Source organism: Eubalaena glacialis, chromosome 4 (assembly GCF_028564815.1).
Source record: "Eubalaena glacialis isolate mEubGla1 chromosome 4, mEubGla1.1.hap2.+ XY, whole genome shotgun sequence".
Lineage (NCBI taxonomy): Eukaryota > Metazoa > Chordata > Mammalia > Artiodactyla > Balaenidae > Eubalaena > Eubalaena glacialis.
Genome location: NC_083719.1, coordinates 185,763,517 through 185,791,343, shown reverse-complemented (window position 1 = coordinate 185,791,343; position 27,827 = coordinate 185,763,517). Strand labels below are relative to the sequence as shown.

Sequence of the window (27,827 nt, the reverse complement as noted above, 5' to 3'; positions counted from 1 at the left end):
TTGCGGAATGTCCCTCTTTGAGGGTCTGTCTCGTGTTTCTCTCATGGTGAGAGTGGGGTGAAGTGGGGGTTGTCTGGTAGACCCCCCCCACTAGGCCCCACCGTCCACCCCTCCATCTCTGCTCATGGGGTGTCTGGAGCAGCCCCTCCACTCTTGGTCTGCGTGAATGTCTCCTCCTTCAGGAAGCCCTCTTGACCTCTTCCACCCCCAGCTACAGACCACCCTCTGTCACATTCAGGGAGTATCCTCTCTGCAACCAGCTCTTCCCTGAGATTCCACAACCATCCATCCCCCTGGAAAATCCTCATCACAAAAGACTCACAAGACACTCAGATATTTGTTGAACGAATACGGCTTGTGGAATAGTCACCTGCATTGGGTTTTGGTTTCCCAGGTGTGCACAGTCAGTTGACAGAACACAATCAGACCATTTTCTAAATGCATTGTGGTTGGTAACACAGTCCCAGGGTGTACTGACCTCATCTTTTTTTTATTTTGGTCAGATCTCAACTTGATCTTTATTATTTTTTATTTATTTATTTATTATTTATTTTTGGCTGCGTTGGGTCTTCATTGCTGCACACGGGCTTTCTCTAGCTGAGGTGAGAGTGGGCTTCTCACTGCAGTGGCTTCTTTTGTTGCGGAGCATGGGCTCTAGGCGCTTGGGCTTCAGAAGTTGTGGCACGGGGGCTCAGTAGTTGTGGCTCGTGGGCTCTAGAGACCAGGCTCAGTAGTTGTGGCACATGGGCTTAGTTGCTCTGAGGCATGTGGGATCTTCCCTGACCAGGGCTTGAACCCGTGTCCCCTGCATTGGCAGGCAGATTCTCAACCACTGCACCACCAGGGAAGTCCTGACCTCATCTTAAAGGTAAATGTCTAGTCCAGGGTTGGCTGCCCTCACACCTTGTTTTTATAAATAAAGGTTTATTGAAACACAGATATGTCCATTTGATGACGTCAGTGGTTCCTAACTGGGAGCAATTTTGCCCCCAATGGTGACACATGGTGATGTCTGGAGACATTTTGGGTTACCGCGACTGGGGTTCCCCCTGGCATTTGATGGGTGGGGACCAGGGATGCTGCTCAACACCCACAGTGCCCAGGACGGCCCCACACAGAGAAAGATCCAGCCCTAGATATCAGTGGTGCTGAGTCTGAGAAACCCAGAGGTATATATTATCTTTGGCTGCCTTCGTGATGCAATGGTGGAGTTGGGTGGTCAAGACAGGGACTGATCTGGCCTGCAAAGCTGAGCGTATTTACTCTCTGGCCCTTTAGAAACATTCGCCCATCCTGCATAAGGCCATCCCCAGCTGATGAGTCATCACTAACGCTTTGATGCAGAAGAGGATTTGCAAATATGAATGTCAGAGTTTGCCCTGGTGTCACAATGCAGGTGCTCGCAGAACAGCCTTCTCCTTCTGCTGGCGGCTCACTCTCTTTGGGGTGGTGGATTCACCCCAGGGTGGCCCACAAAATACTGCACCGCGGTAAACTGGCCCACTAAGCACAACCTGAGAGCTCGTCAGCCCCTGAGAGATGGAAGGAACGCCATGGCAGACAGAATCCAAGATGGCGGCCATGACCTGAGGCCCTCAGTCCTGCAACCACAAGGAACTGAATTCTGTCCACAACCCTGTGAGCTGGGAAGTGGATCCTTCTCTAGTTGAGACTTTGGATGAGACGGCAGCCTCGACTGACACCTTGATTGCAGTCTTGTGGGAGACCCTGAGCAGCAGACCCAGCGAAGCTGTGCCCAGACTCCTGACCCACAGACACCGAGAGGTAATAGATGTGTGTTGATTTAGGCTACTAAGTGTGTGGTGATATTGTTTTGTGGCATAGAAAGTAAATACAATGCCACTTCACCCATTAAATGCTATTTGAAAGTCAACCGTTGGGTTCGTTTTTATGAGTCTGAAAATTTTGAGCATTACGCTGATTCTCCGTCGTAACAGTTAACTCTATTTTTTTTTTTTTTTAATCTCTTATTAGGGAGGATGCAGGGTAAGAATAGCTGTGTGATCTAACAACTCTGGCATCCAGCTTCCTCCTCTGTCAAATGGGCAGAATGCAATGCCTGCCGTCTGGTTGATTTTTCCTCTTCAGGATCCAGGATCTCAGGATCTCAGTTCCAAGAAGCAGGCTGAGCTCTGGCACTTTTGCCTCTGAAACTTCTCTGGGTCAAGAGCCAACAAATTCACTTAAGGCTGTTGATTTCTGCTACTTGCTACTAAAAGAGCCTTGAATGTGTTAAGCCATCCCCAGCCCCCTGCTGGATAATTCTCTTCCATTCATGAGACTTGAACAGACCTTTACTCCAAACCCAGCACGTTCTCAGCCTGCAGAGAAGCTTTTTTCTCCAGAGGGGATGAATCACCTTTACATCTCTGTAGAGGTGGATCTCATTACCACCCCTCTGCCTCTGCTCCCCCCGGGATGCTGGTCCAGCGTGGGCGGAGAATGAATCATACCTGGCCTCTGACACACTCTTCCCCATTTGAACACCACAGAGAAGGAAATGGGGGGACAATCCCATTTCATTTCCCTTGACAGGGCTCCATGAAGGTGCCCACTCGGCCAGGTGCTTCTCTGGAGGGAGTAGAGCTGTTCTTGAGGCCCGTACAGATGAACGGCAGGCCTGGGTGTCAGATAAAATACAGTCAAACCTTCTGGTAACTGACTATACTGCTGAACTGAACGAATAAGCATTTTCAGAACTCTAATGGAAAACGGATGAATTCATAAAAGTGTTAACAAAAGATCAAGATAAAAAAAATTAATTACATGGGACTGAGTGAACTGATGAGGATGATTATAATTTTTGTGACTTTCTGTTTGAATTAAAAAAAAAAAATCCCACAAGGACTCAGAGTCAAAAAATATACAAATCAATTATCACTGCAAAGTAAAGGAGCTGTTACAGTGGAGGATTACTGGACTCAAAGTCAATATTATGACATAGTATGAGTGTGTTTCATGTTTGGTAATTGCAATCACTATTGCTTTTGTTGTGGTCATCCATTTACAAAAAAAAAAAAAAAATACAGTCAAACTTGAATTTCAGATTGACAAGACATAAACAACCCTGTGATGGTTGATTTTGTGTGTCCATGGGGCTAGGCCATGGTGCTGGTTTCTGGTCAAACATGATTCTAGATGTTGCTGTGAAGATGTAATGAACATTTAATTAGTTGAGTTGAGTAAAGCAGATAAGCCTCTGTAGTGTGGGTGGGCCATATCTAGTCAGTTGAAGGCCTTAAGAGAAAAGACCAAGGTTCCCCCCCAAAAAGAGAGAATTCTGCCTCCAGACAGCCTTTGAACTTGAGCTGCAACTTTTCCCTGGGTCTCCAGCCTGCCCTGCAGATTTCAGGTTTGCCAGCTCCCATGACTGTGAGCCAATTCCTGTCCCTCTGTCTGTCTCTCTGTGTGCATCTCTCTCTCCATTCTATTGGTTCTATTTCTCTGGAGAACCATGACTCATATAGTTGCTAATATGTTTTGTGCAAACTTTGGGACATACTTGTACTAAGAAAAAGAAAAGTATTTGTTGTTTGCCTGAAATTCAAATTTATCTGAATGTGCTGTATGCTTATTCTTATACCTGGGGCCCAGCCAGAATGTCCCATCCTTTCAAGGTAACATGTCTCTGCTGGGAATAGCCACTCTGTACCTCACTGCCACCATCCAGAGTCAGCGAAAAAGGGGAGCTGTGCATGGGTGGAGGGGGGGCGAGGCTGTACAACACTTACCCCTTTATTCTTACACTTGAGCTAAATTGCCTTCCGAGGAGCCAGAGAATCTCTAAGAATCACTTGATGAAATGTTTTAGGGACAAAGACACCAAGATTCACTTCTGTGATTAGGGCTGGAAACTCAAATGTAGTGTATGAGCTCATTGACAGCACCCCCTACAAACACACACACTATGTTCATTCAACCCCAGACGATCCTGCCACCCCCTCACCCCGTGGGTTTTCTAAGGATTCCTGTGTTCTCTAAATTGTCTTGTCATCACTGTCATTAGGGCACAGAAGGGGCCTACTGCTATTTAGCATTGAATATAGAAGCTCCATTCATCGTTTCCATCAATCCGATATTTACAAAGGGCCAGGCCTGGCTGCTCTGTGCTGGGTACCCAGCCCTGAATGAGACAGATGTGATTCTCAGCTCATAGAGCGTAAATCTTAGTGACAGAGACCCAAGTAAATTAAAATTGCAGCTACAATAAAGGCTGGAAAGGAGAGATGCATCCATGGGGCTTTGAGTCTCCGTAAAAAGGAAGCTTTGATCTAGACAGGGGGCCAGGGAAGTCTTCATGACGGAGGGATGAGTTATCTGAGTTCTAAAGGATAAATAGGAATCCAGTAAGTGCCCAGTGGAAGCAACAGATGTCCACGTAGTAAGAACAAAATATGTAAAAGCCCTGTGGCAGGAGGGAGCAAGTAAGGGCCATCTTAGAGGAAGTGTGCCAGTCAACTACTGCCATGTAACAAATCACCAAGACATAGCTCCTTAAAACAATGCACATTCATTATCTCATGGTTTCTGCAGGTCAGGATTCTGGCATGTTTTAGGGGTCCTCTGCTCTGGGTCTCACTCAGCTGCAATCAAGGTGTTAGCTGGGGGAGTTCCCTGGTTGTCCAGTGGTTAGGACTCAGTGCTTTCACTGCCATGGCCTGGGTTCAATCCCTGGTCAGGGAACTAAGATCCCACAAGCCATGCAGCACAGCACAAAAAAAAAAAAAAAAAGTGTGAGCTGGGCTTCATTCTCATCCAGAGGCTCAAGTGGGGAAGGATCCACTTCTGAGCTACCTGTTGTTGCTGGAATTTGCTTCCTTGTGATGTAAGGCTGAGGTCCCATTTCATTGCTGGCTGTTGGCCCAGGGCTGCTCTCAGCAACGGGGAGCTGTTTAGTTTCAAGCAAATTTAGAAAGCATTTCCAACTCCCATCTTGACACTCTCTCTCTCTAGATATTCTGCCAACACCTGTAGTGACCAACTATCTCAGTTTTCCCGGGATTTCTCTGTTTTAGCCACAAAAGTCCCACATCTCAGGAAACCCCTCAATTCCAGGCAAACAGAGTCAGTTGTCACCCCACAGGCAACACCTAAACACAACCTGTCCAAAATTAAACTAATTTTCTTTCTCCAAACCTTCTCTCATCCACACAGTTGCCCAAGCCCTGAATTCTCACTTACAGTCGACCTTCCATATCCACGGGTTCTTTACCCACTTCTTCAACTAACAGTTGATCGAAAATATTCAGAAAAAAATTCCAGAAAGTTCCAAAATGCAAAACTTGAATTTGCCACATGCCAACAACTATTTACATAGCCTTTACATTGTATTTACAATATTTACACAGCATTTACATTGTACTAGGTATTATAAGTCATCTACAGATGATTTCAAGTATACAAGAGGATTGCATAGGTTATATGCAAATGCTAAGTCATTTTATATAAGGGACTTAAGCATCTGTGGGTTTTGGCATCCACAGTGGGTTCTGGAACCAATCCCCCTCAGATACTGAGGGATGAATGTAATTACCCCCATCATACCTTGTCCGTCACCAAGTCCTGCAGATTTTATATCCTGAATTTCTCTAGAATGGGGGTCATTAAACTTTTTCTGCAACGGGCCAGAGAGTAAATATTTTCAGCTTTGCAGTCCCACAGTCTATGTTGTAACTACTCAACCCTACTATTATGTCATGAAAGCTGTACCAGGCACATGTAAACAAATGGGTATGGCAGTGTTTCCATAAACAGGCAATGGGCTGGAGTTAACCTGTGGGCCATAGTGTGGTGACCCTTGGTCTAGGATCCATCGTTTGTCTTTATCCACACTGCCTAGGGCAAGTTGTCACCACCTTGAATCTGAATTATTGCAACGACTTGGACCCTCCACTTTATTATCTTCACTAGAGCCAGACTAACCTTTCGCCAGGAAAACCCAGTTACTCCTCTGCTTGTAAGCAGTCAAACCCAATGGGTGGAGGACAGAAAAACAAAGTAAAACAAAACCTTTCAAGAGAGACACACCCTCATCTCAGATTCTGCAGGATTCTCACAGATAAAAGCGTGCTAAGGATAAGCTCCCAACCTCAAAATTGCAAAACACACAAGGGAAAAAGCCACCATCAGGAAGAATCAGCAGACACAAGAAGGCAGTACTAGACACTGAAGACGTTCAGAAAGTGAAACTATCTGAGATTATAAAACAAGTATGCTTAAAATTCGTTCAGACATAAAATAATTGAAAATATGACAAATGATCTCATAAAAAAAATGGGTACAACTTTAAAAAAAATGGAAGTTCTAGCAATGAAAACTACAGTCATTAGGATTAAATTCTCAGTAGATGGGTTAAACAACAGATACAGATCAATAAAAACTAAATGACTCAGAAGATAGATATGTTACCCAGAATGCAGCAAAGAGAAGTAAAAAGATAGAAAACCTGTGACAGAAGTTAACAGATACAGGACACAGAAAAAATGGAAGGCCCCACTGTATATCTCACAGGGGTTCCAGAAGGAGAGACTAGACAAAGGGAAGAGAGGAAATATTAGAAGAGAAACTAATTGAGAATTTTCTAGAGTTGTTGAAAGACATGCATCCTCAGATTTGAAAAGCACCATGATCTACAGAATAAAAACAAAGAAAATTATAGAAGTAAGCAGAAAGTAAAGACAGGTTATTTATAAAGGAAGGCTGATTCAGAGTGATAGCAGATTTCTTGGGACTTCCCTGGTGGTCCAGTGATTAAGATTCCATGCTCCCGCATGCCGTAACTAAGAGCCCACATGCTGCAACTGAAGATCCTGCGTGCCACAACTAAGACCCAGCACAGCCAAATAAATAAATAAATGGATAAATATTAAAAAAAGAAAAAGAGTGATAGCAGATTTCTCATCAGAAACAAAAGAAACTGGAAGGGAGAGAATAATATCTTCAAATTGCTGAGAGGAAATAGGTCAATCAACAATTATATGCCTAAACCCATTTCGTCAAGGAAGAGAATGTAATATAGACATTTCTAGGAAAAGACTTAGAAACTTAACCACTAACAGACCTTCACTGAAAAAGCTACTAAAGGATGTATCTGGGGAAGAATAAAATTGAACTTACAGGAAAGATGTAAAAAGCAGGAAGCACTGTGAGCCCAGAAACTGGTGAACATGTGGGAACATCTAAATAAGCATTATGTATATAAAATAGTAATAATGACCAATTAGGGATGTATAAAAACCAAGGTTGAACTAGCACACAAGACGGAGGGGATGATTGCAGTCAAAAGACATTAAGGTTCAGGGACTTCCCTGGTGGGGCAGTGGTTAAGAATCCGCCTGCCAATGCAGGGGACACGGGTTCGATCCCTGGCCCAGGAAGATCCCACATGCCGCAGAGCAACTAAGCCCGTGCACCACAACTACTGAGCCTGCGCTCCAGAGCTGCGAGCCACAACTACCGAGCCCGCGTGCCACAACTACTGAAGCCCACGCACCTAGAGCCTGTGCTCCACAACAAGAGAAGCCACCACAATGAGAAGCCCGTGCACCACAATGAAGAGTAGCCCCCGCTCACTGCAACTAGAGAAAGCCTGCACACAGCAACGAAGACCCAACGCAGCCAAAAATAAATAAATAAATAAATAAAATTTTTAAAGAGACATTAAATTTCAGGGGAGACTATTGACAAATTCCAAATCTGTTAAGTGAAGCATTCATGATAACATTTTAAGGGTAACTTTAATAATAGAACTAAAATGGATGACTTCCAAAAAAGTATAGTGAAAAAGATATAAAAGAAAAAGGGAGGAAAACAAAGAAAAAGAGAAAGAAAAAGTGCAAATGTACTAAATTTACAAGGTAAAAGACAGAATTTTTCAGGTTAGACTTTTTTTTTAAAGCTATCAGATGTTTTAAGTGGTCTCTTGCAAACAGTGAAAGTCACAAAATGGAAGAGATAAAAATTCTAATCTCATATGTACCAAATAGCAAGCTAGACACCAGACAATCTTGTTTAATGGAAATATATATTCATGGCATTAAAGAACAAACTTACCTTTTTCAGGCACACATGGAATATTTGCAAAAATTAACCATACAGTAGCCACAAAGCAAGTCTCAACAAAACCCAAAAACCCTCTCAGACCACTTCTCTCACCACAGTGTAATTAAATGAGATGTCTAGAAATAACAAGAAAATTACGACTGAAAATCTAAAATCACTTCTAGTGAATTAATAATTCCAAGAAGAAATTATAGCTAAATTAATAAAATATTTAGAACTGAATGATAGTGAACATGCTTCACGTCAAAATCCTGGATGCAGGGACTTCCCTGGTGGTCCAGTGGCTAAGACTCCGCACTCCCAGTGCAGGGGGCCTGGGTTCGATCCCTGATCAGGGAACTAGATCCCAGATGCTGCAACGAAGAGTTCACATGCCGCAACTAAAGATCCTGCATACTGCAACTAAAAGATCCCGTATGCCGCAATGAAGATCCTGCATGTGGCAATGAAGATACCGCATGCCACAACTAAGACCCGATACAGCCAAATAAATAAATAAATATTTTTAAAAAATCCTGGATGCAGTCAAAGCAGCCCTTACAGGCAAAGATGTGGCAATCACCATCCATGTTACATCAAGTCGGACAGCTGGACAGGCATTGATTTCAATGCGCAGTCACTGGGGTCTCGACCCTCTGTGGAAAGCACAAATCTCTAGGCTCGGCCCCCCCAACAGCACTCACTGCACTGAGGTCAGCTGCCAGGATCCTGGCATCCCCAGCAGAGAAGGCCACGTTTTGGGTTTTTCTGTCCCAAGCAAAACCCCATCTTTGCACAAGTGGTCCCAGGAGTACGCATGGGCCATCATACCTGCTTTCTCTTCTCTTAGTTTTTCCTTAAGAAGTGTCTGAGAAGGCAAATCCATCAGGAAGAGAAAGGGGTAGGAATTCAAGGGGGTAGAGATATCTCCTTATGGGGATGTGTAGTCAAAACTTTGGCCTTTGCCAATAAAATTGCCCTGTAAGCGAACTGGATTGTTAGGTCATCAGAAGGTTCTTGTGGGTTTCCTAATGAGCTACATAACCCATGCCCTATTTTCTCTGACATTTCCTCATATTCTATGACTTAATGACAAAACAATGGGAGGTAAAAAATAAAATAGGAAGAACATTCTAAAAACAAAAAGTACAACAACAAAAACGAACAAACAAAAAACCTTTGGCCTTTGCCTCTGGTTCTGGGAAGTGATCTCTGGGAGGCTGAGGTCAACCACGTGGACAGTCAATGAATCAGTTATGCCCAGTGAAAGCTCTGCACCCTGTAGCTTGGGGGAGCTGCCCTGACTAGCAATACTCCATGTGTGTTATCACACATCAATGCCAGGAGAATAATGCATCCTGAGTGCATGGGGAGAGGACAGCATCACTTCACGTCTGGTGATTCTCCTGATTCTGTGGCCTAATGTTTGTGTCCTCCCCCAATTCTTATGTTGAAACCCTAACCTCCCATGTGATGGTGTTTGGAGGTGGGGTCTTTGGGAGGTGATTAGGTCATAAGGGTGGGGCTCCCGTGAATGGGATTAGTGCCCTTATAAAGGGACCCCCCCCCCCCAGAGAGCCCCCTGGACCCTTCTGCCGTGTGAGGACACAGCAGGGAGACAGCCACCTATAAACCAGGAAGCAGGGCCTCACCAGACACCAGACCTGCCAGTGCCTTGATCTTGGATTCCCAGCCTCCAGAACTGTGAGAAATAAACTCCTGTTGTGTATAAGCCACCCAGTCTGGGTATTCTGTGATAGCAGCCTGAAGGTACTCAGACAGCTGGACTAGCCCCGTGAGTCTCTCCCTTTGGTTGATCTTAATCGATAATCTTAACCCCTCTAACTGTTACAGTTAATCTTAAATCATAACTATGACTATGACAGCTCTTAGTGATTTCTGAGTTTTTCTAGTGAATTGTCAAACTGCAGGGTGGTTTTGGGAACCACCCCCCTTATTAGTTTCCTGGGGCAGCCATGACAAAGCACCACGAGCGGGGTGCCTTATATCAAGGGTTCCCCAACCCCTGGGCTGTGGACCGGTACCGGTCTGTGGCCTGTTAGGAACCGGGCCACACAGCAGGAGGTGAGCAGCGGGTGAGCGAGGGAAGCTTCATCTGCCACTCCCCATTGCTCACATTACCGCCAAACCATCCCTCTGCCACCACCGTCCATGAAAAAATTGTCTTCCACGAAACAGGTCCCTGGTGCCAAAAAGGTTGGGGACCACTGTCTTATATAACAGACACTTGTCATCTCCCAGTTCTGGAGGCCAAGAGTCAGAGGTCAGCGTGTCAGCCGGGCTAGCTCCCTCTGAAACCACGAGGGAGAATCTGTCTCAGGCTCTCTCCTGGCTTCAGGGGGTCGCTGGTGATCTTTGATGTCCCTTAGCTTATAGCAGCATCACCCCCACCTCTGCTTCCATCTTCACATTGCATTCTCCCTGTGTGTGTCTATGTCCAAATGTCCGCTTTTTAAAATTAATTTTTATTGGAGTCCAGTTGCTTTACAATGTTGTGTTAGCTTCTACTACACAGCAAAATGAATCAGCCATGCATATACACATATGCCCTCCATTTAGGACACTATAGTGCATTAAGTAGAGCTCTCTATGCTATACAGTATGTTCCCATAAGCTGTCTACTTTATACATAGTATCAATAGTGTATATGTGTCAATCCCAGTCTCCCAGTTCCTCCCCCCGACCCCTTTCCCTCTTGGTATCCATACATTTGTTCTCTATGTCTGTGTTTCTATTTCTGCTTGGCAATTAAGGTTTAAATAGAACTACCATATGACCCAGCAATCCCACTACTGGGCGTATACCCAGAGAAAACCATAATTCAAAAAGACACATGTGGTGCTTCCCTGGTGGTGCAGTGGTTAAGAATCCACCTGCCAATGCAGGGGACAAGGGTTCGAGCCCTGGTCCGGGAAGATCCCACATGCTGCAGAGCAACTAAGCCCGTGTGCCACAACTACTGAGCCTGCACTCTAGAGCCCATGAACCATAACTACTGAGCCCACGTGCCGCAACTACTGAGTCCGTGCGCCTAGAGACCTTGTTCTGCAACAAGAGAAGCCACTGCAATGAGAAGCCCGCACACCGCAAAGAAGAGTGGCCCCCGCTCGCCGCAACTAGAGAAAGCCCGCACGCAGCAACAACGACCCAACTCAGCCAAAAATAAAATAAATAAATTTAAAAAAAAAAAAGACACATGCACCCCAGTGTTCATAGCAGCACTATTTACAATAGCCAGGCTGTGGAAACAACCCAAATGTCCCCTTTTTATAAGGACAGCAGTTGTATTGGCTTAAAGCCCACCCAAATGACCTCACTCTAACTTGATTACATTTGCAAAGACCCTACTTCCAAATAAGGCCGCTTTCTCTGTTGCTGGGGGTTAGGACTCCAACATATGAATTTCGGCGGGGGGGACACAGTTCACCCAGAACATCCCTGAACTTGCAATTGATCTCAGAATCGAGGACAGTCCTGCGCGGAGACCGTGACCTCTGATCTTGTAGTGGGCCCTACCAGCCTCATGAAGGAAAAGAGTTAAAAAGACAGAGTTCACGCCCCCTAGGACGGCTATCATCAAAAACCAGAAAACAGCAAGGGTTGATGAGGATGTGAGGAAATCAGACCCCTCGTGCACTGGTGCTGGGAATGCAAAATGGTGCAGCTGACTGGGAAGCAGTCTGGACGTTCCTCAAAAAATTAAGCATAGACCCACCATAACGCTAAAGCAATTCCTCTCCTGGGTACACATACACCCAAAAGAAAGGAAAGCAGGGTCTCAAACAGATATCTGCCCACCCATGTTCACAGCAGCGTATTCACAATGGCCAAAGGTAGAAGCAACCCAAGTGTCCACTGACGGATGATGGATAAACACAATGTGGTCCATCCATACAGTGGAATATTATTCAGCCTTAAAAAGGAAGGATGTTCTGACACCTGCTACAATATGGATGAACCTTGAGGACATGATGCTCAGTGAGAGAAGCCAGACACAGAAGGACAAATACTGTCTGATCCCACTCACAGGAGGTCCTAGAGGAGTCACATCCATAGAGACAGGGAGTAGATGGTGGGGGCCAGGAGCTGGGGGAGGGGCTGGGGAGTCAGTGTTTCATGGGGACAGAGTTTCAGTTTGGGAAGATGAGAAAGTTCTGGAGATGATGGTGGGGATGGTTGCCAAACAGTGTGAATGTACTTAATGCCACTGTGCACTTAAAAATGGTTAAATGGTGAATTTCATGTTATGTATAATTTACCCCAATAAAAATAGATAGGAATTAAGAGGGAGAGGAACTGACATGCCAGAAGCGGAGATGTGAGAAGGGAAAACTGTTCACAGACAGAAACATCCAGAACGTGGAGGCCAAGAGCGAGTATCTGTGAACAAACAAGGAAGCTCAGGAGAGGCCAGGCCACCCTCAGGGCCAGCCCCGCCCCACCTCCGAGTCCAGCAAACGCTGGGCTGGATGCGCGCCAGTGCATCTGTGACCTGGCCCGACCCCGACTCGGCCTCCTCGAAGGGCACAGAAACCTCACCCAGCTGTTGGCAAGCCTGGTGGAGTGCAGATAAAAATCAGGCTCCAAAATCTGCCTTGGAACCAAGCAAAGCTCAGAAAAGGCAGTGACTGTTTGGTCCAAAACATCTGACAGTGTCTCCAGGTCCTTCCACAGAAATGGCATTTTGCTTGGACGCTGTGACAGGCAAGATAACATCCCCTGAAGATGTCCCCATCCTGGTCCTGGGACCTGTGGATGTGTCATGGGGCAGAGGGGACTTTGCAGGTGGGGTTGAGGCCCCTGAGATGGGGAGGACCCTGGATTCCCCGGGGGGGCCCAGCGTCATCCCAGGGTCCTTATAAGAGGGAGGCGGGAGGGTCAGAGGCCGAGAGAGATGGCAGATGCTGCACTGCTGGCTGTGAGGATGCAGGAGGGGCCATGAGCCAGGGATGTGGCGCCTCTAGAAGCTGGAAAAGGTGGGAACCGATGTTCCCCTTTCTTTGGGGGAAGAAAAGATGCCCCAGTCATGATGCCCCACCCATCTGGCCCCCAGCCCTGCCAATCACAGTAATCACCCCTCCATCCCTATTGATGACTGGTCCACACTGGACCCAGGCCTGCCAATCACAGTACCCACCCCTCCACCCCCATCAGTGACTGGTTCACACTGGACCCAGGCCTGCCAATCATAGTACCCACCCCTCCAACCCCATCAGTGATTGGTCCACACTGGACCCAGGCCTGCCAATCACAGTACCCACTCCTTCATCCCCATCAGTGATTGGTCCAAAGGATTGCATGACTGAAGTAGGCCAACCAAATTTCTTCCTTGAATTTCAGCAGTATAAAATTGCCACTTTGGTAGGCCAAAAACAACAGGACATGATCAATTTCATAGGGTTTAACTAATAATAGGAGGGAGGGAGCAGCCTTCTTCCCAGCGGGGCTCCTAAGCCGTCATGGCTAGGCTTGGGGCCATTGGCTGCCATCTTGGCCTTTAATAGGAAGGAGGAATGAGGTCAATCTGGAAGGAAGAGGCTGGATAGATGTAGGGGGCATAGCCAGGGAAGGACCTCAGGGGACAAGACAGAGTGACCCAGCCCTGCCTGGGGCCAGGTCTTCCTCTGGACTGCCCAGGCACTGGAGCCAACCTTTGCTTGAACTGGTTCAAGTCGGGGTTCTCTCTCTTAGGACATCAAAATTTATGGCTCTTGGACAAACCAAAGCAGGGAGCAGTAACTTCTACAAGGACACTACAGCCCTTCACCACCTCTTCCACCATTGTAAAAAGAGAGCGCTCAATCAACATGACCTCAGGCTTCTCCAAATTCTAGATGGCATCACCTCCCCACACACGGGGACGCCCATTCCCATGAGGCCTGGGCAGATCCACGCACAGCCGGTGGTCAGGAGAGGACCTCCCTCCTAAGCGCACCTTCCAAGTCTGAAAAGGGGCCCTGGAGACAGAGGAGCCTCACCTGAAGTCTTCGTGTTCTCAATACTGGCCTCCTTTGGGGGCAAAATCTTGACGGGACAACGCAAGTAGCCACAAAATAAATAAATAAAATAAAGCTTGTCAAACTATTTGTAAGTGGCCACAAATAGCCACAGTCCGTGCAAAAGCCCTTCTCCCTCCCAAGGAGAGCCCAAGTCAGCAAGGATCATTTATCCACTGACAACCCCCAAATAGAAGTTTCCAGCTCATGTCTCTCTGGAGCTTCAGGCAGGAATGGACACCTGGATGTCTCCCCCTGAAGCTCAGCATGTCTCCAGGATGGGGTGTCCTTCCCCTGACAAGCCTCTTACCCCCCTTCTCCTGAGTTCTCGGGTACCACCTCTCCTTCCCCCGATACCCTAGACCAGCCTCTGGGGTCTCCTGTCACGTCTTCACCCTTCTTCTCCTCCTCGCTGGTCACCTTCAAATCTGGCTGTTCCACCTCCTTCCTCCTGTCTAGGGGCCCCACCCAGCCGTTCCCACTCTCACGACCTGCCCCCCTTCCCTGGGCTCGTGGTGGTCTTGCTAACCCCAGGCTTGCCGCCACCTGGCCATTTTTCAGACAACTGGAGAGATGTGCCTAGACCAGGGGGTCTCATCTGGGCTGATCCTGCCCCCCAGGGGACACTGGGTGATGTCTGGAGACATCCGTGGTGGTCACGACTGGGGGCTCCTGGCATCAAGGGGGTGGGGGCAGGGATGTTGTTCCATCACCGCACCGTGCTCGGGGTGGCCCCCCAGAGAGAATGATCTGGGCCCCATGTCAGCAGTGCTCGGGGGGAGACCCTGGTCTATACAAATACGATCGTGCAACTCCCCTGCTGTCAGTAGCTCCTCACTACCCTTAGCACCAAATTCAAAATCTCGGCCCTGACTTCCCTCCCCAGCCTCATCACCCACCATCACCCGCTCTCACCACCAGTCACTCCACGTTTATTCTGCTCCCAAAGAAATTCTGACACTCACTACACCGTGGATGAACCTTGAAGATGTGATGCTCAGTGAGAGAACCCAGACACAGAAGGACAAATGCTGTCTGATCCCACTCACTGGAGGTCCCTGGAGGAGCTGGATCCACTGAGACAGGAAGTAGATGGTTGGGGGCCAGGGGCTGGGGGAGGGGCTGGGGAGTCAGTGTTTCATGGGGACAGAGCTTCAGTTTGGGAAGATGAGAAAGTTCTGGAGATGGATGGTGAGGCTGGTTGTACAACGATGTGTATGTGCTTAATGCCACCGAACCGTGCACTTAAAAATGGTTAAGATGGTGCATTTTATGTGACACACATTTTACCTCCATAAAAAAAATTGTTGAGAGACATCAGCCCAGAGTAGACAGGGTGGAAGTTTGTGTCTCTCCTTGTGACTGCGGACACAAGAAAGAGGAACATTTGGTGCTGGTAAAATAACTTCACACAAGTAGCAAACAGTGATGCCATGGAGGCAGCAGACCCCCTGGCTGGGGAAGTGATTATAAAGTACCACAGGGATGCACCTGGTTCAGAGAAACTTCCAGACTCTCATATACTCCTAAGGACAGAGAAGGGCCTTTCACACCTGTCCCTTACCCTCATCTCCCTGCTAAGTCTTTGCAAACAGTTGGTGCAAAAAACGTGTTTGTTTCTCAAGTGAAAAGCTGACACTTCTACCAAAGGAGAAACGGGCGTGTGCTTATTAGCCTTGCAAGAAGTGGACCAAAACCCTCCAAGTAGCAACGTCTCTGGGTTGCTTTATCTTCCATCTAATGTTGAGGCACAAAAAGCAGAAGGTTGGATTGATCCCCTGCGAATTATCCGTCTTCAGTCATAACGTAAAGTCCATTTGAAACCCAACTTTCCCCAAACACGCCTATTTCTAGATTGAAGTAAACTTCTCAGCAAGATGTAAAGTCCATTTATTTATTTTTAAATATTTATTTATTTGGCTGTGGCGGGGTCTTAGTTGTGGCCCGTGGGATCTAGTTCCCTGACCAGGGATCGAACCCGGGCCCCCTGCATTGGGAGCGCAGAGTCTTAGCCACTGGACTACCAGGGAAGTCCCTGTAAAGTCCATTTAGGGTTCTGAAAAAAATAGTCAGCTCAGACAAATTATTTGGTGTTGGGTAGACCAAAAAACAAACCTGCCTGTTTGGATGTATCTCTCTCCTTTCACTCAGATGTAATGGAGACAGCCCGGCTCGGGCCAGTGGGTGTTTTCCTGAAGAGAGAGGCAAAGGGATGGAAGATTCAAGAAGATCCTACACACCCCTAATCTCAGACGGCAAAATATCTTCTAGAATTTGCTTTATTTTTATTATTTGCAAAGATTGGGGGTGGAAGACAAAAGCAGAGTAGAAGGAGGGAAGATAAGAGAAATCAGAGAAAACAGAAGAGGCGATTGCTGGCTCCACACGGAGACCTTGGGCTGAGAGAGCGCCCTTGACAGGTTGAGGCATAATTTATTTTTCTAAAAGCAATGTCGGAGGATAAGTTACCGCCTGAGCTTGAGAGATACGTGAGAACACCCCAGGCAGATCTGAAGAATGACTGTGCAGCAGTAAAGCAAGAGAAAGGAGTAGGCGGGAGATGCTGTCCCCGGTTACGGGAATGACCCATGAAAGCTTCCAGAAGGATCCGTATGGGCTCTAAGATCTGAAGTGTGGGCCCAGATACAGGGACGGAAAAGGAAAGGGCGGGGGGGAAGGGTGGGGGGGAAGGGATAGTTAGGGAATTGGGGATTGACATGTACACACTGCTATATTTAAAATGGGGACTTCCCTGGTGGCACAGTGGTTAAGAATCCGCCTGCCAATGCAGGGGACACGGGTTCAAGCCCTGGTCCAGGAAGATCCCACATGCCGCGGAACAACTAAGCCCGTGCACCACAACTACTGAGCCTGAGCTCTAGAGACCGCGAGCCACAACTACTGAGCTGGCACGCCACAACTACTGAGCTCGCGTGCCACAACTACTGAAGCCCACGCACCTAGAGCCCGTGCTCCGCAATGAGAAGCCCATGCACCGCAACGAACAGTAGACCCGCTCACTGCACCTAGAAAAAGTCTGCACGCAGCAATGAAGACCCAACGCAGCCAAAAATAAATAAATAAATAAATTTACAAAGAAGCAATATTGATTTCATTAAAAAAAGAAAAATGTTTTTAAAAAATAAATAAATAAAATGGATAACCCACAAGGACCTACTGTATAGCACAGGGAACTCTGCTCAATATTATGTAACAACCTAAATGGGAAAAGAATTTGAAAAAGAATAGATACATGTATATGTATAACTGAATCACTTTGCTGTACACCTGAAACTAATCAACTATACTCCAATCAACTATACTTAATCAACTATACTTCAATATAAAATAAAAAGTTTAAAAAATAAAAAAATAAAATAAATAGAAAAAAGAAAAGAAAAGGAAAGGGCTGTAGAACATATGACCACAGCACAGAGACTGCAGAACCAGACTGCGAAGGGTCAGCTCTGAGGTCTCCAGCTGAGCCCATGGCTGCATCAGCATCCCCTCCCCCATAACATCCCCCACTGTCATCTCATGACCTGACTCTCGTCCCAACTAGGCAGTGATGGGGTGACACTGAGCAAGTCACCCCCATATGGGGCGGCCAATCAACCCAGGTCTCCTGGGACTCTTCCAATTTTAACCTGGAAATCCGGACATCTGGTCACCCTACTCCCCCTCTGTCTTCACGTGCCAGAGAGGGTCTGGAGGCATTTGGGGGGGTCCCAAGGAAGGGCTCAGCCAGGGGACCCTGAGACCTGAGCCATAATAGTGAATGAGGCAGGAACAGTGTCTGTTTCCAGCCTCCTGACGTGCCATGGAGAGGCTTGGTGTAAAGCCAACGTGTCCTCAATGCCACCCAGACGCCTGCCAGAGTCTTTTTCCAAAGAGAGGGAACCTCAGGTGCAGGGCCTCCAGGGAGGATGCCAGGCCAAGCAGGGGGTGGGGTGACGAGGCACTGGCCTCAGGGAACACCAAACTCCTCCGTCAACAAGATCAGTGGTGGGGGGGAGAGATAAATTGAAAGATTGGGATTGACACATACACACTACTATATATACAATAGATAACTAATAAGGACCTACTGTATAGCACAGGGAACTCTACTCAATACTCTGTAATAGCCTATATGGGAAAAGAATCTTAAAAAGAGGGGATATATGTATATGTATAACTGATTCACTTTGGTGAACAGCAGAAACTAACACAACATTGTAAATCAACTATACTACAATTAAAAAAAAACAAAAAACCAAGATCAATAGTATTTTCTGCAACATTTTTAAAAAAATCAAAATTAACACCAAAAAATCCGGGCTTCCCTGGTTGCGCAGTGGCTGAGAATCTGTCTGCTAATGCAGGGGACACGGGTTCGAGCCCTGGTCTGGGAAGATCCCGCATGCCGCGGAGCAACTGGGCCCGTGAGCCACAATTACTGAGCCTGCGCGTCTGGAGCCTGTGCTCCGCAACAAGAGAGGCCGCAATAGTGAGAGGCCCGCGCACCGCGATGAAGAGTGGCCCCCGCTTGCCGCAAATGGAGAAAGCCCTCGCACAGAAACGAAGACCCAACACAGCCAAAATAAATAAATAAATTAAAAAAAAAAAAAAAAAAAGGCTATGCCTTCCTGCGACTGGGTGTGCTAATGCCTTAATAAAGTTAGTAGTCCCTGGGCCAAAAAAAAAATCCATGACCAACAAAATATCAACATTTTAGGGACTTCGCTGGTGGCGCAGTGGTTGAGAATTCGCCTGCCAATGCAGGAGACACGGGTTCGAGCCCTGTTTCGGGAAGATCCCACATGCTGTGGAGCAGCTGGGCCTGTGCGCCACAGCTGCTGAGCCTGAGCTCTGGAGCCTGCGAGCTACAACTACTGGGCCCGCATGCCACAACTACTGAAGCCCGCACGCCTAGACCCCCCCGTGCTCCACAACGGGAGAGGCCACCGCAATGAGAAGCCGGCACACCGCAAGAAGGAGTGGCCCCCGCTCGCCGCAACTAGAGGAAGGCCGTGTGCAGCAACGAAGACCCAATGCAGCCAAAAATAAAAATTAATTAATTAATTAATAAAAAAATAAAAGACTTAAAAAAAAAACCCATTAAAAAAAAATCAACATTTTACATAAAGCCGGGGTCCCACCCTGCACTTGCTGAACTCATCTGTTTCTCCTCCTCCTGATCCCAGGCCTTTGGGTGCCATCTTTGCTTAAAATCTTGATATTTTGCTTGAGGATTCCTCTGCATTCACTTGGTGTGTCCAGTACTGCACTACAATATCATTTCCCTTGATCTTGAGGTTTTTGGCGTCTCCTGAAATTCCGTGCCCAAGGTGAGTGTCCTGTTGGCCTCCCCTTAGTGTGGGCCCTAGAGGACGGTCATGATTGAATAGCACTGTTTGGTTTTCTCACCATTTTGTTTCTTAGTTCCACTCTCTTGTCTGTTTGTTGTTTGTGCATGTCAGCGACTAAGTTTCCTTTTTTTAAGAAAAGTTTTTAGGTTTAAAAAGCAGACCACTTCATAAATTTTTAAAAAATAAATCAATAAAATGCTCTAAAATTGATTGTGGTGATGGTTGCATATAACTGTGAATATATCAAAAACCACTGAACTGGTTTATATGGGTGAATTTTATGAGATGTGAATTATATCTCAATACAGCTGTCATTTTAAAAATCAAAAGAGGGACTTCCCAGGCAGTCCAGTGGTTAAGACTCTGCACTTCCACTGCAGGGGGTGTGGGTTCAATCCCTGGTCGGGGAACTAAGATCCCACATGCCGTGTGGCACAGCCAACAACAACAAAAAAAAGTAGACCACTTGAAGGTTAAATAAACATTTTCACAGACTACCTGCAGATATGCGCCTGGCCCCTGTGATCCCATCCTGTCTGTGGTTTTAATAACACCCCTGACGCCTCCAAGCTCCAGGCCAGACTTATCTTCTGAATGTCCAACTCAGGTTGGCTTCTGGAACCTCCTTCTGGGTGACCTAAGGTGACCCCCACCTCCTGGTGCTCACACCCTTGTGTAATCACCTCCCCTTGACTGTGGTCAGGACTCTGTTTCTAAGCAGTAGGATATGGGGAATTCCCTGGTGGTCCAGTGGTTAGGACGCTGTGCTTTCACTGCCGTGGCCCGGGTTCTATCCCCAGTTGGGGAACTAAGATCCCATAAGCCACGTGGCCAAAAAAAAAAAAAAAAAAAAAAAAAAAAGGCAGTAGGATATGGCAGAGGTGATGTGTTGTCACTGTCATGACTAAATTACATCATGTAAGACCCCATCTTAGCAAGAGGGAAGAGATATGGGAACATATGTATATGTATAACTGATTCACTTTGTTATAAAGCAGAAACTAACACACCATTGTAAAGCAATTATACTCCAATAAAGATGTTTAAAAAAAAAAAAAAAAAGACCCCATCTTAGCAGACTTAAAACCCTCCTGGTGGACTTCCCTGGTGGTCCAGTGGTTAAGACTCCGTGCTCCCAGTGCAGGGGGCACAGGTTCGATCCTTGGTCAGGGAATTTCCGAATGCCGTGCCGCGTGGCCAAAAAAACAAAACAAAACAAAACAAAATAACCCTCCTGGCTGGCCTGGTGAATATGTTGGCTTGCTGGAAGAGGCTGTATGGGAAGCAACTGTGAATGTCTCTAGGAGCTAAGGGTGCCCACCAGCTGGGCCCCTGGTCATCTGCCAGCAACCTGCACGAGTTTGGAACTGGATCCTTCCCCAGCCCATCTTTCAGATAAGAACACAGCCCAGCCAGCCTTCTGATCGCAGCCTTGTGAGACCCTGAGCAGAGGACCTGGCTAAGCTACGCCCAGACTCCTGACCCACAGAGAACAGGATATAATAAACACGAGCCGTTTCAAGCCACCAAACTGGTGGCAATTTGTTACCACAATCCAATGACTGACAAACTTCTCAGATCTGACACATGCCAAACTGGCAGCCCTTCTCAGCCCCTAGAATATCTGTTCCTCCCATAGTTTTCCCCATCTCAGATGGAAGCTCCACTTTTATGATCACTCAGACCCCAAAGCCTCAGGGTCATCCTGATGTCTTTCTCACAGTCCCCATCCAATCGGCCTGAAAATGCTGTCAGCTCCTCCTTTGAAATGCACCTAGGATTGGACCACCTGCACTATCTCTACCCTGGGCTAAGCAGAGATCTCCCAGGCCTTATCATAGGGCCAGCTGCTGCCACCGACACGGCAGCCTCAGAGAGCCAGCTGAAACCTGACCCAGGCCACATCCACCTCTGCTCGGACCTCCGCCTGGCTCTCGTTCAGGGCAAAAGCCCCAAGTGACCTGATCTCACCCACTCTTTGCTGTCTGTCCTTAGCCCCCTCCCTCTGCTCCAGCCATACACAGACATGATGGTCCTGCCTCAGGGCCTTTGCACCTGCTGTGCCCTCTGCCTGATGAGCTTTCCTATACCCTCATGGCTGTCACCTCCACTTCCCCCGCTGCATCCCCTGCTTTGCTGGTTTTCTCCTGAATTGTGCCAGCTGTACTCATGGGGGTATAAGGTAAGATGGTTTCTGCCAAGGTGCAGAGCCTGGAGTCCCCTCGAGTCCCTTTGGGAGAAGTGGCTGAGCACTGGAAAGGGAACCAGGGAAAGAACAAGTATAGCCCAATATGTATGGAGAAAGCAAGTTATCTTACGCTGCACCCTGACCTCACAGTTCCTGGGAGTTCCGGTTTGATCACTCCAGCTGGTACATCGTTCCTCAAGAGAATGGAAATGTACTGGGGAAAAAAAAATGCCTTCAGTAAAAATAAGTCAACAAGCATGTTCTACGTGGCAGGCATTGCACTAAACAATATTTACATGCATTACCTACTTTATGACCACAACCCTCCTACAAGACCAACTGCATTCTGATGGAAGAGGAAACAGAGGCACACAGGAGCAGGGTCACTTGCCCAAGGTCACGGGATGTGGTGGTTTTAAAGGAGGTTCACAAATTTCTTGCCACTTTTCTCTTTGGTGGAACCTAAGTTTCCTTCCTTAGAGTGTGGGCTGGACTTGATTTACTCCTAATGAATAGAAAGTACCAGAAGAAATGGCATGAGACTCCTGAGTAGGTCATAAAAGGCACAGAGGTTTTCCCTCACCTGCTCTGTGCGGGGCCAGCTGTCATATAGTGAGAAGGCTCAAGCAGCGCCTGGGAGGTCCACGTGAGGAGGAGCCACGTGAGGGGGCCTCCTGGAAGCTGCAACTCCTGCCCCCATCGGGCCCTCAGGTGAGGCAGCCTTATGAGGGACCCTCAGAACCACCCCCCCCAACAGATCAATCCCAAATTCTCACCCACAGAAACTGGCATAATAAATATTTGTCTGAAACTGCTAACTTTGGGGATAATTTGTTACGCAGCAACTGCTAACTAATACACAAGACTCCAGGCCCCAGGACCTTTCTATCTGGCTTCCCATTTTCCCTCCCAGGAACCACACCCTCTGTTCTCAGTGGTCCATCCTGTTCCCTTCTCTTTATTCTCTCCTGTAGCCCACCAAGCGCCCACCATGAATCTTCCACTTGTCTTTTTTTTTTTTTTTAATTTTCAATTTTTTTTTTTGGTTGCGTCAGGTCTTAGTTGAGGCACGTGCGATCTCTGTTGAGGCATGCGGGCTCTTCGTTGCGGCACGCGGGCTTCTCTCTAGTTGTGGTGGCGGGCTTTCTCTTCTCTAGTTGTGGCACGCAGGCTCCAGGGCGCGTGGGCTCTGTACTTTGCGGCACGCGGGCTCTAGTTGAGGTGTGTGAGCTCAGTAGTTGTGGCGGGCGGGCTCAGTTGCCCTGCGGCATGTGGGATCTTAGTTCCCTGACCAGGGATTGAACCCACGTCCCCTGCATTGCAAGGTGGATTCTTTACCACTGGACCACCAGGGAAGTTCCTTCCACTTGCCTTTAATGGCCGATTTTATCTAGTCGGTTCAAACAGTGGTTCAGCCTGTCCAAGGGGAAATACAGCACTTGGGATCACTTTTTTCCAAACAGAGTCAACTATCAACTTTAATAAAACCCCAAACTTCATCCCAGCTCTGCTCCTGGCTCCTACATTTCTTCCCCTCCTCACTCTCAACTCTTTGCCCATCTCTCTGTATAAGTTTTTCTCTTGCCACTCATCCAAGACAATCACCGTTTTCCATCCTGTATGTCTCCGCTTCTTTGCTTCCATGGCAGTCAACGCCCGTCTATGGAACAGGCATCTCTTGTCTACACTACACCCTCTCCTGTTTCTCCCTATCCTACTTCTCAGGCTCAGATCCAGCCAGGAAACCTCCCCTCCCCCATTGCCCCAACTCCATGAAATCAATCACTCAGCAAGCCTTTAGGAAATTTAATAAGCTTGGTCTTTTTTTTTTTTTTTCCTTTTTGTCTGTGGACTTTTTGTTAGGTTTTCATAGGAAGAGGTGTTTGTGAGAGAACTATTTGCGGTGATGATATCTCGTGTTTTTGTAGCTTTTTAACGTGCACAGAGGAAAAGGAGTCAGAGATCCTGGGGGGAGGGGGGTGTGCGGTTGAGGCCAGAAGCTGATAAACACGAGCGATACCCAGGAAAACGGATAAAGACGTGGAGATTAAAAAAAGAAACTTCCAATCACTTACGACTTGTACAGTTAAAATTAATACAGGGGGGCTTCCCTGGTGGCGCGGTGGTTAAGAATCTGCCTGCCAATGCAGGGGACACAGGTTCGAGCCCTGGTCCGGGAAGATCCCACATGCTGCGGAGCAACTAAGCCCGTGCGCCACAACTACGGAGCCTGCGCTCTACAGCCCGTGAGCCACAACTACTGAGCCTGCGTGCCACAACTACCGAAGCCCGCGCGCCTAGAGCCCGTGCTCCGCAACAAGAGAAGCCACTGCAATGAGAAGCCTGCACACCACAACGAAGAGTAGCCCCCAGTCGCCACAACTAGAGAAAGCCCGCACAAAACAACGAAGACCCAATGCAGCCAAAACTGAATTAATTTAAAAAAATTCATACAGGGTCTCAATGCAGTGGGGCATCTCAGATTGGATCCCTGAACAGAAAAGGCGTTAGTGGAAAAACTGGGGAAATCCAGGCAAAGTAGGCTGCGAGCGTTTATGTTCATTTTAATGTCAGTTTCTTAGTTTTGATCTACGGTGGCGCAAGGTTTGAACACTAGGAGATGCTGGGTGAAGGGTGTTCGGGGATCCTCTGCACCATTCTTGCAATGACAATTATTCTTAAATCACTTTTCTTAATTAATAGAGGTAAAGCGGGAAAAATGGCAAAGCCTGATGCCGATGTGAGCCAGAGACCCAGAACATGTGACCCTCTGCCTTACTTTTAGAGCCACGCATGTTCAAATAACTGGGAACAGCTGTTTCCCCGTTCTGACTTTTATGTGGATGGGATGTGCTTATGCCCGAAACACGAGCAGCCACGAGCAGAAAGTTCATGCCTAAAATCTGTGTGGGGTTCACAGCCTCAGGTCAGTTAGTTCAGACCTCCCAGCACTCCCATGGGGAGGGGGCCGGCACGATGATCCCCACTTTACAGATGAGGACACTGAGGCTTGGAGAGACTATCTCCTCTGTCTCTGTCTCTCTCTCCCTCTTTCTCTCCCTTTGTCTCACTGTTTGTCTGTCTCCCTCCCCCTCCCCCCTCCTCCCTCTTCCACACAGAGTTCTTAGAATTCAGGAACGGCTCCCCCAGGCCCCTGTGGTCCAGGTAAGGCAGGTGAGCCCAGGGGACGGGGACCAAGAGCTCGAAACCCTGCCCCAGGGCAGGAAGACAGATGGCGAGCGGCCAAAGGGACGATGGAGGTCAGCTTCCACGCCCCGGTTCAGGTCCCAGCTCCCCACGTGCCGGCCACAGACCCACACGCTCGCCCCGCCGGGTTCTTTCTCGTTCCTCGACTGCAGAGGCTGGAAGGAGGCGCCCAGACCTTCGTGTCCTCCTCCAGGAAGGACACACTCACCTGCACGCGGCCTCGGGTCCCTCCCAGGGCCTCTTCCCTGTCACCGACAGCCATGGTACCCCGAGCGGACCTGTCTCCCCGCGCAGCTTGTGCCCAGACTTAATCAAAGGTCACCCGGCTTGCCTCTGTTCAAAGACTCTCCCGGCTCCACACTTTACACCCTAAACATTCAGAATCCTGCCAAGTTCACATGCTGAACAGCACGCAGATCTCCTGGGGGTGGAGGGCTGCAGGGTGCCCCCTCCAGTCCGTCACCGCGGGCAGATCAGGGGCAACACCTGACGTGCTGTTTGGAGGAACAGGAGGGCTAACCACCACGTCCTGGGGGCTCCCAGGGTCTTCCGTCCCCGCGAGGAAACAGGGAAGGGGGCGTCCACACACACACACAACCACGCACAAAATCATACACGATCTCACAGTGCAATCACGCACACGTGGTCACACACTAGTTACACAGACACACAGGCAATGACACCACCCCACACAGCCATACGCAACCCCGCGCCTGTAACCACACAATCTCACACAATCCATCACAGGTACAATCGCGCACACGCCACACCTGCCGCCGGCAGCTGACTCTACGGCCCCTCCCCCATACGACCCCCAGCCCAGCTTTAGGCCTTGTGACCACACCCTCCCCAAACTGTTACCCCCCAAATCCTTGTCGTGTTTTTACTCACTAGCAAGGGATTGGCTGAGAGAAGCCACAGGGAGGAAAGCAAGGGGCCCCTCACCAGATCCCTGGAGACCTTCTCGCCGGCTCTGCGCGCCGTTTCCTGCCGGCCCAGCCCCACCGCGGGTTTAGCCGAGTTAATGGGTGGGAAGGCTGGAAAGCGGCCGTCGGGGTTGGGGAGCCCTCGGGGTCCCGAAAAACGCAGGGTGCCCGGCCGTGTCTACACGGCCCGGCCTCAGTCACACTCCCCGAGGGCGTCTACACAGTCCGACGCGTCCCCCGCACGGGCCGGGCGAACCGAGGCGCGAGGAGAGGGCTGCCGCCTCATTTCGGGGGACCCCGGACTCACCGCGCTCCTCCCGAGACTGCACCGCGACCCGGCTCCCTCCGCAAACGACCCGGACTCCAAGAGGCTCAGGGATGGGGCGGGGCTGGGGGCGGCACCGGGTGGGGGAGCCGCCCTCCTCCCCACTCGGGCATCAATCGGGGCTGGGGGCGCCGCCCTCCCCCGCACCGGGACAGCACCGCCTTCGCCAGCTTCCGCTGCCCGCCCCCCCCCCCCCCCGCACTGCACCCCTTCCCCTGCGCACCTGGGACCCATCCGGGCCGCTCCCAGCTCCTAGAGGCTCAGAAAGGACAACTGGGTGTGGGTCGCCCTGCGCACCTGGTCAGGAGCCCAGGTGGGTCCCATGACGGAGCTGCGTCAGCAGAGGGAGGGGAGTGGGCGGGCGGTGCCGCGGGAACCACGTGGGGAGATCGGTTCTGGACCCTCCGGCTTTCTGGAAGCTGCGGGAGTCCCGGTGAGGTCCGGGTGGAGGGCATGACCTGGGCAGGTGAGCCCACGCGGGCAGGTGACCTGGGACACAGGGCAGGGGAGGGGTGCCCGGGATGCTCAGGGCGGGAGGAGTGTGCATGCGAATAACTACGGTAGTTTATTAAACGAACTTTAAATTTTTGAACAGTTTCAGGCTTATGGAAAAGTTGTGAAGACAGTAGTGAGAGCTCCCACATACCTGGCCCCGGGTCGCCATTCCTGACAACTTCCTTTAGCGTGGTAAGTAGTCACAATCACCAGCAATATTCCTTAAGCCCGTGACTCCTGGGGGCCTCCCTCCTCCCTCCCCCAGGCCAGCCGAAGGGCTTTCTAGAACTCCAGAACAGCTGAGGGTGATACCCCGCGAGTGCCTTGCCCACGTGGCTGGCAATCCCCACCCCTCTCCGCCAAGCTCCTAACCTCCTCTCACCTCCCCACCGGAGCCCAAAGCAGCCCCTCCAGTGTCCCTCGGGCTGGACAGTCACCTCCTCCAGGCAACCTTCCCTGCCACCTGCCCCCCAAGACAGAGCTGGGGGCCTCTCCTGTGCTGACCCTCGGATGGGCTGCCTTCCCAGACTCACACAGGCATCCCAGGCCTGAGCGGAGGCCTGGCACACAGCAGGCGTGCAATGAACCAGTGAGTGAATGAGCAGGTGAATGAATGAGAAATGCATAAGATCTGGTCTACTTAGTGAAAGAAAATCACTGTGCTCACAGCATTGGTCCTCTTTGTGGCTCAAACACAAGACGCTGATGGTGATGTGGCGAGTGGCACAGCCTGGCGTGAGCCTGGAGGCGCTGGCCCCAGAGACTCGACTTCTCTGTGTGTGAAGCTGAAACACGCCGGCACACGGGCCCCCGCCCCACACACGGCCTGCAATCCTCACCACCTGTGCTCCTGCAGGCCGGGGTCTGATTGCTGGGGCCGCCACCTGTCTTTGCTCAGCTGTTTGCTAAGCAAGGGCTTTACGTTTTTGAATAGTGGTAAATGAGAGTATTTTGTGACCTGTGAAAATGACACGAACACATTTTGGTGTCCACCAAGTTTTTGGCCACAGTCACGCCTGTCTGCTTACACGTTGTCTGATGCTTCTGGCTACACAGCTGGGTTGACCGGTTGTGACAGTGACCATGTGGCCCAAAAAGGCCCAAACATCGACCATCTGGCTCTTCACAAAAGTCCACAGGCCCTGCTACAGGTGACTCTCTCCGTGGTTCTTAGATCATCACAGACAAGCTAACAGTATCCAAATGCAGGCAACAGCAGGCTCTGCTACCCTCCCCTCCCCTCATGAGGACCCCGCG

The 27,827-nt window shown here is 49.0% G+C and overlaps 1 protein-coding gene across 3 annotated transcripts in view; it reads right to left on the bottom strand.

Annotated features, from left to right (window-relative positions):
- The window catches only part of TMPRSS9 (transmembrane serine protease 9), a 56,746-nt gene extending 30,401 nt beyond the window's left edge, over positions 1–26,345 (bottom strand). The window contains exon 1 of one of the 3 annotated variants that reach the window (XM_061190863.1): positions 26,299–26,345. In XM_061190863.1, the coding sequence (XP_061046846.1) occupies positions 26,299–26,309 (11 nt within the window). In that variant the 5' untranslated portion in view covers positions 26,310–26,345. Of the gene's footprint in view, positions 1–25,032; positions 25,064–26,057; positions 26,067–26,298 lie in introns of those variants that run through there. The other 2 variants (XM_061190866.1, XM_061190865.1) reach the window with 2 other exon arrangements.
- Between the last annotated feature and the right edge of the window lie 1,482 nt (positions 26,346–27,827).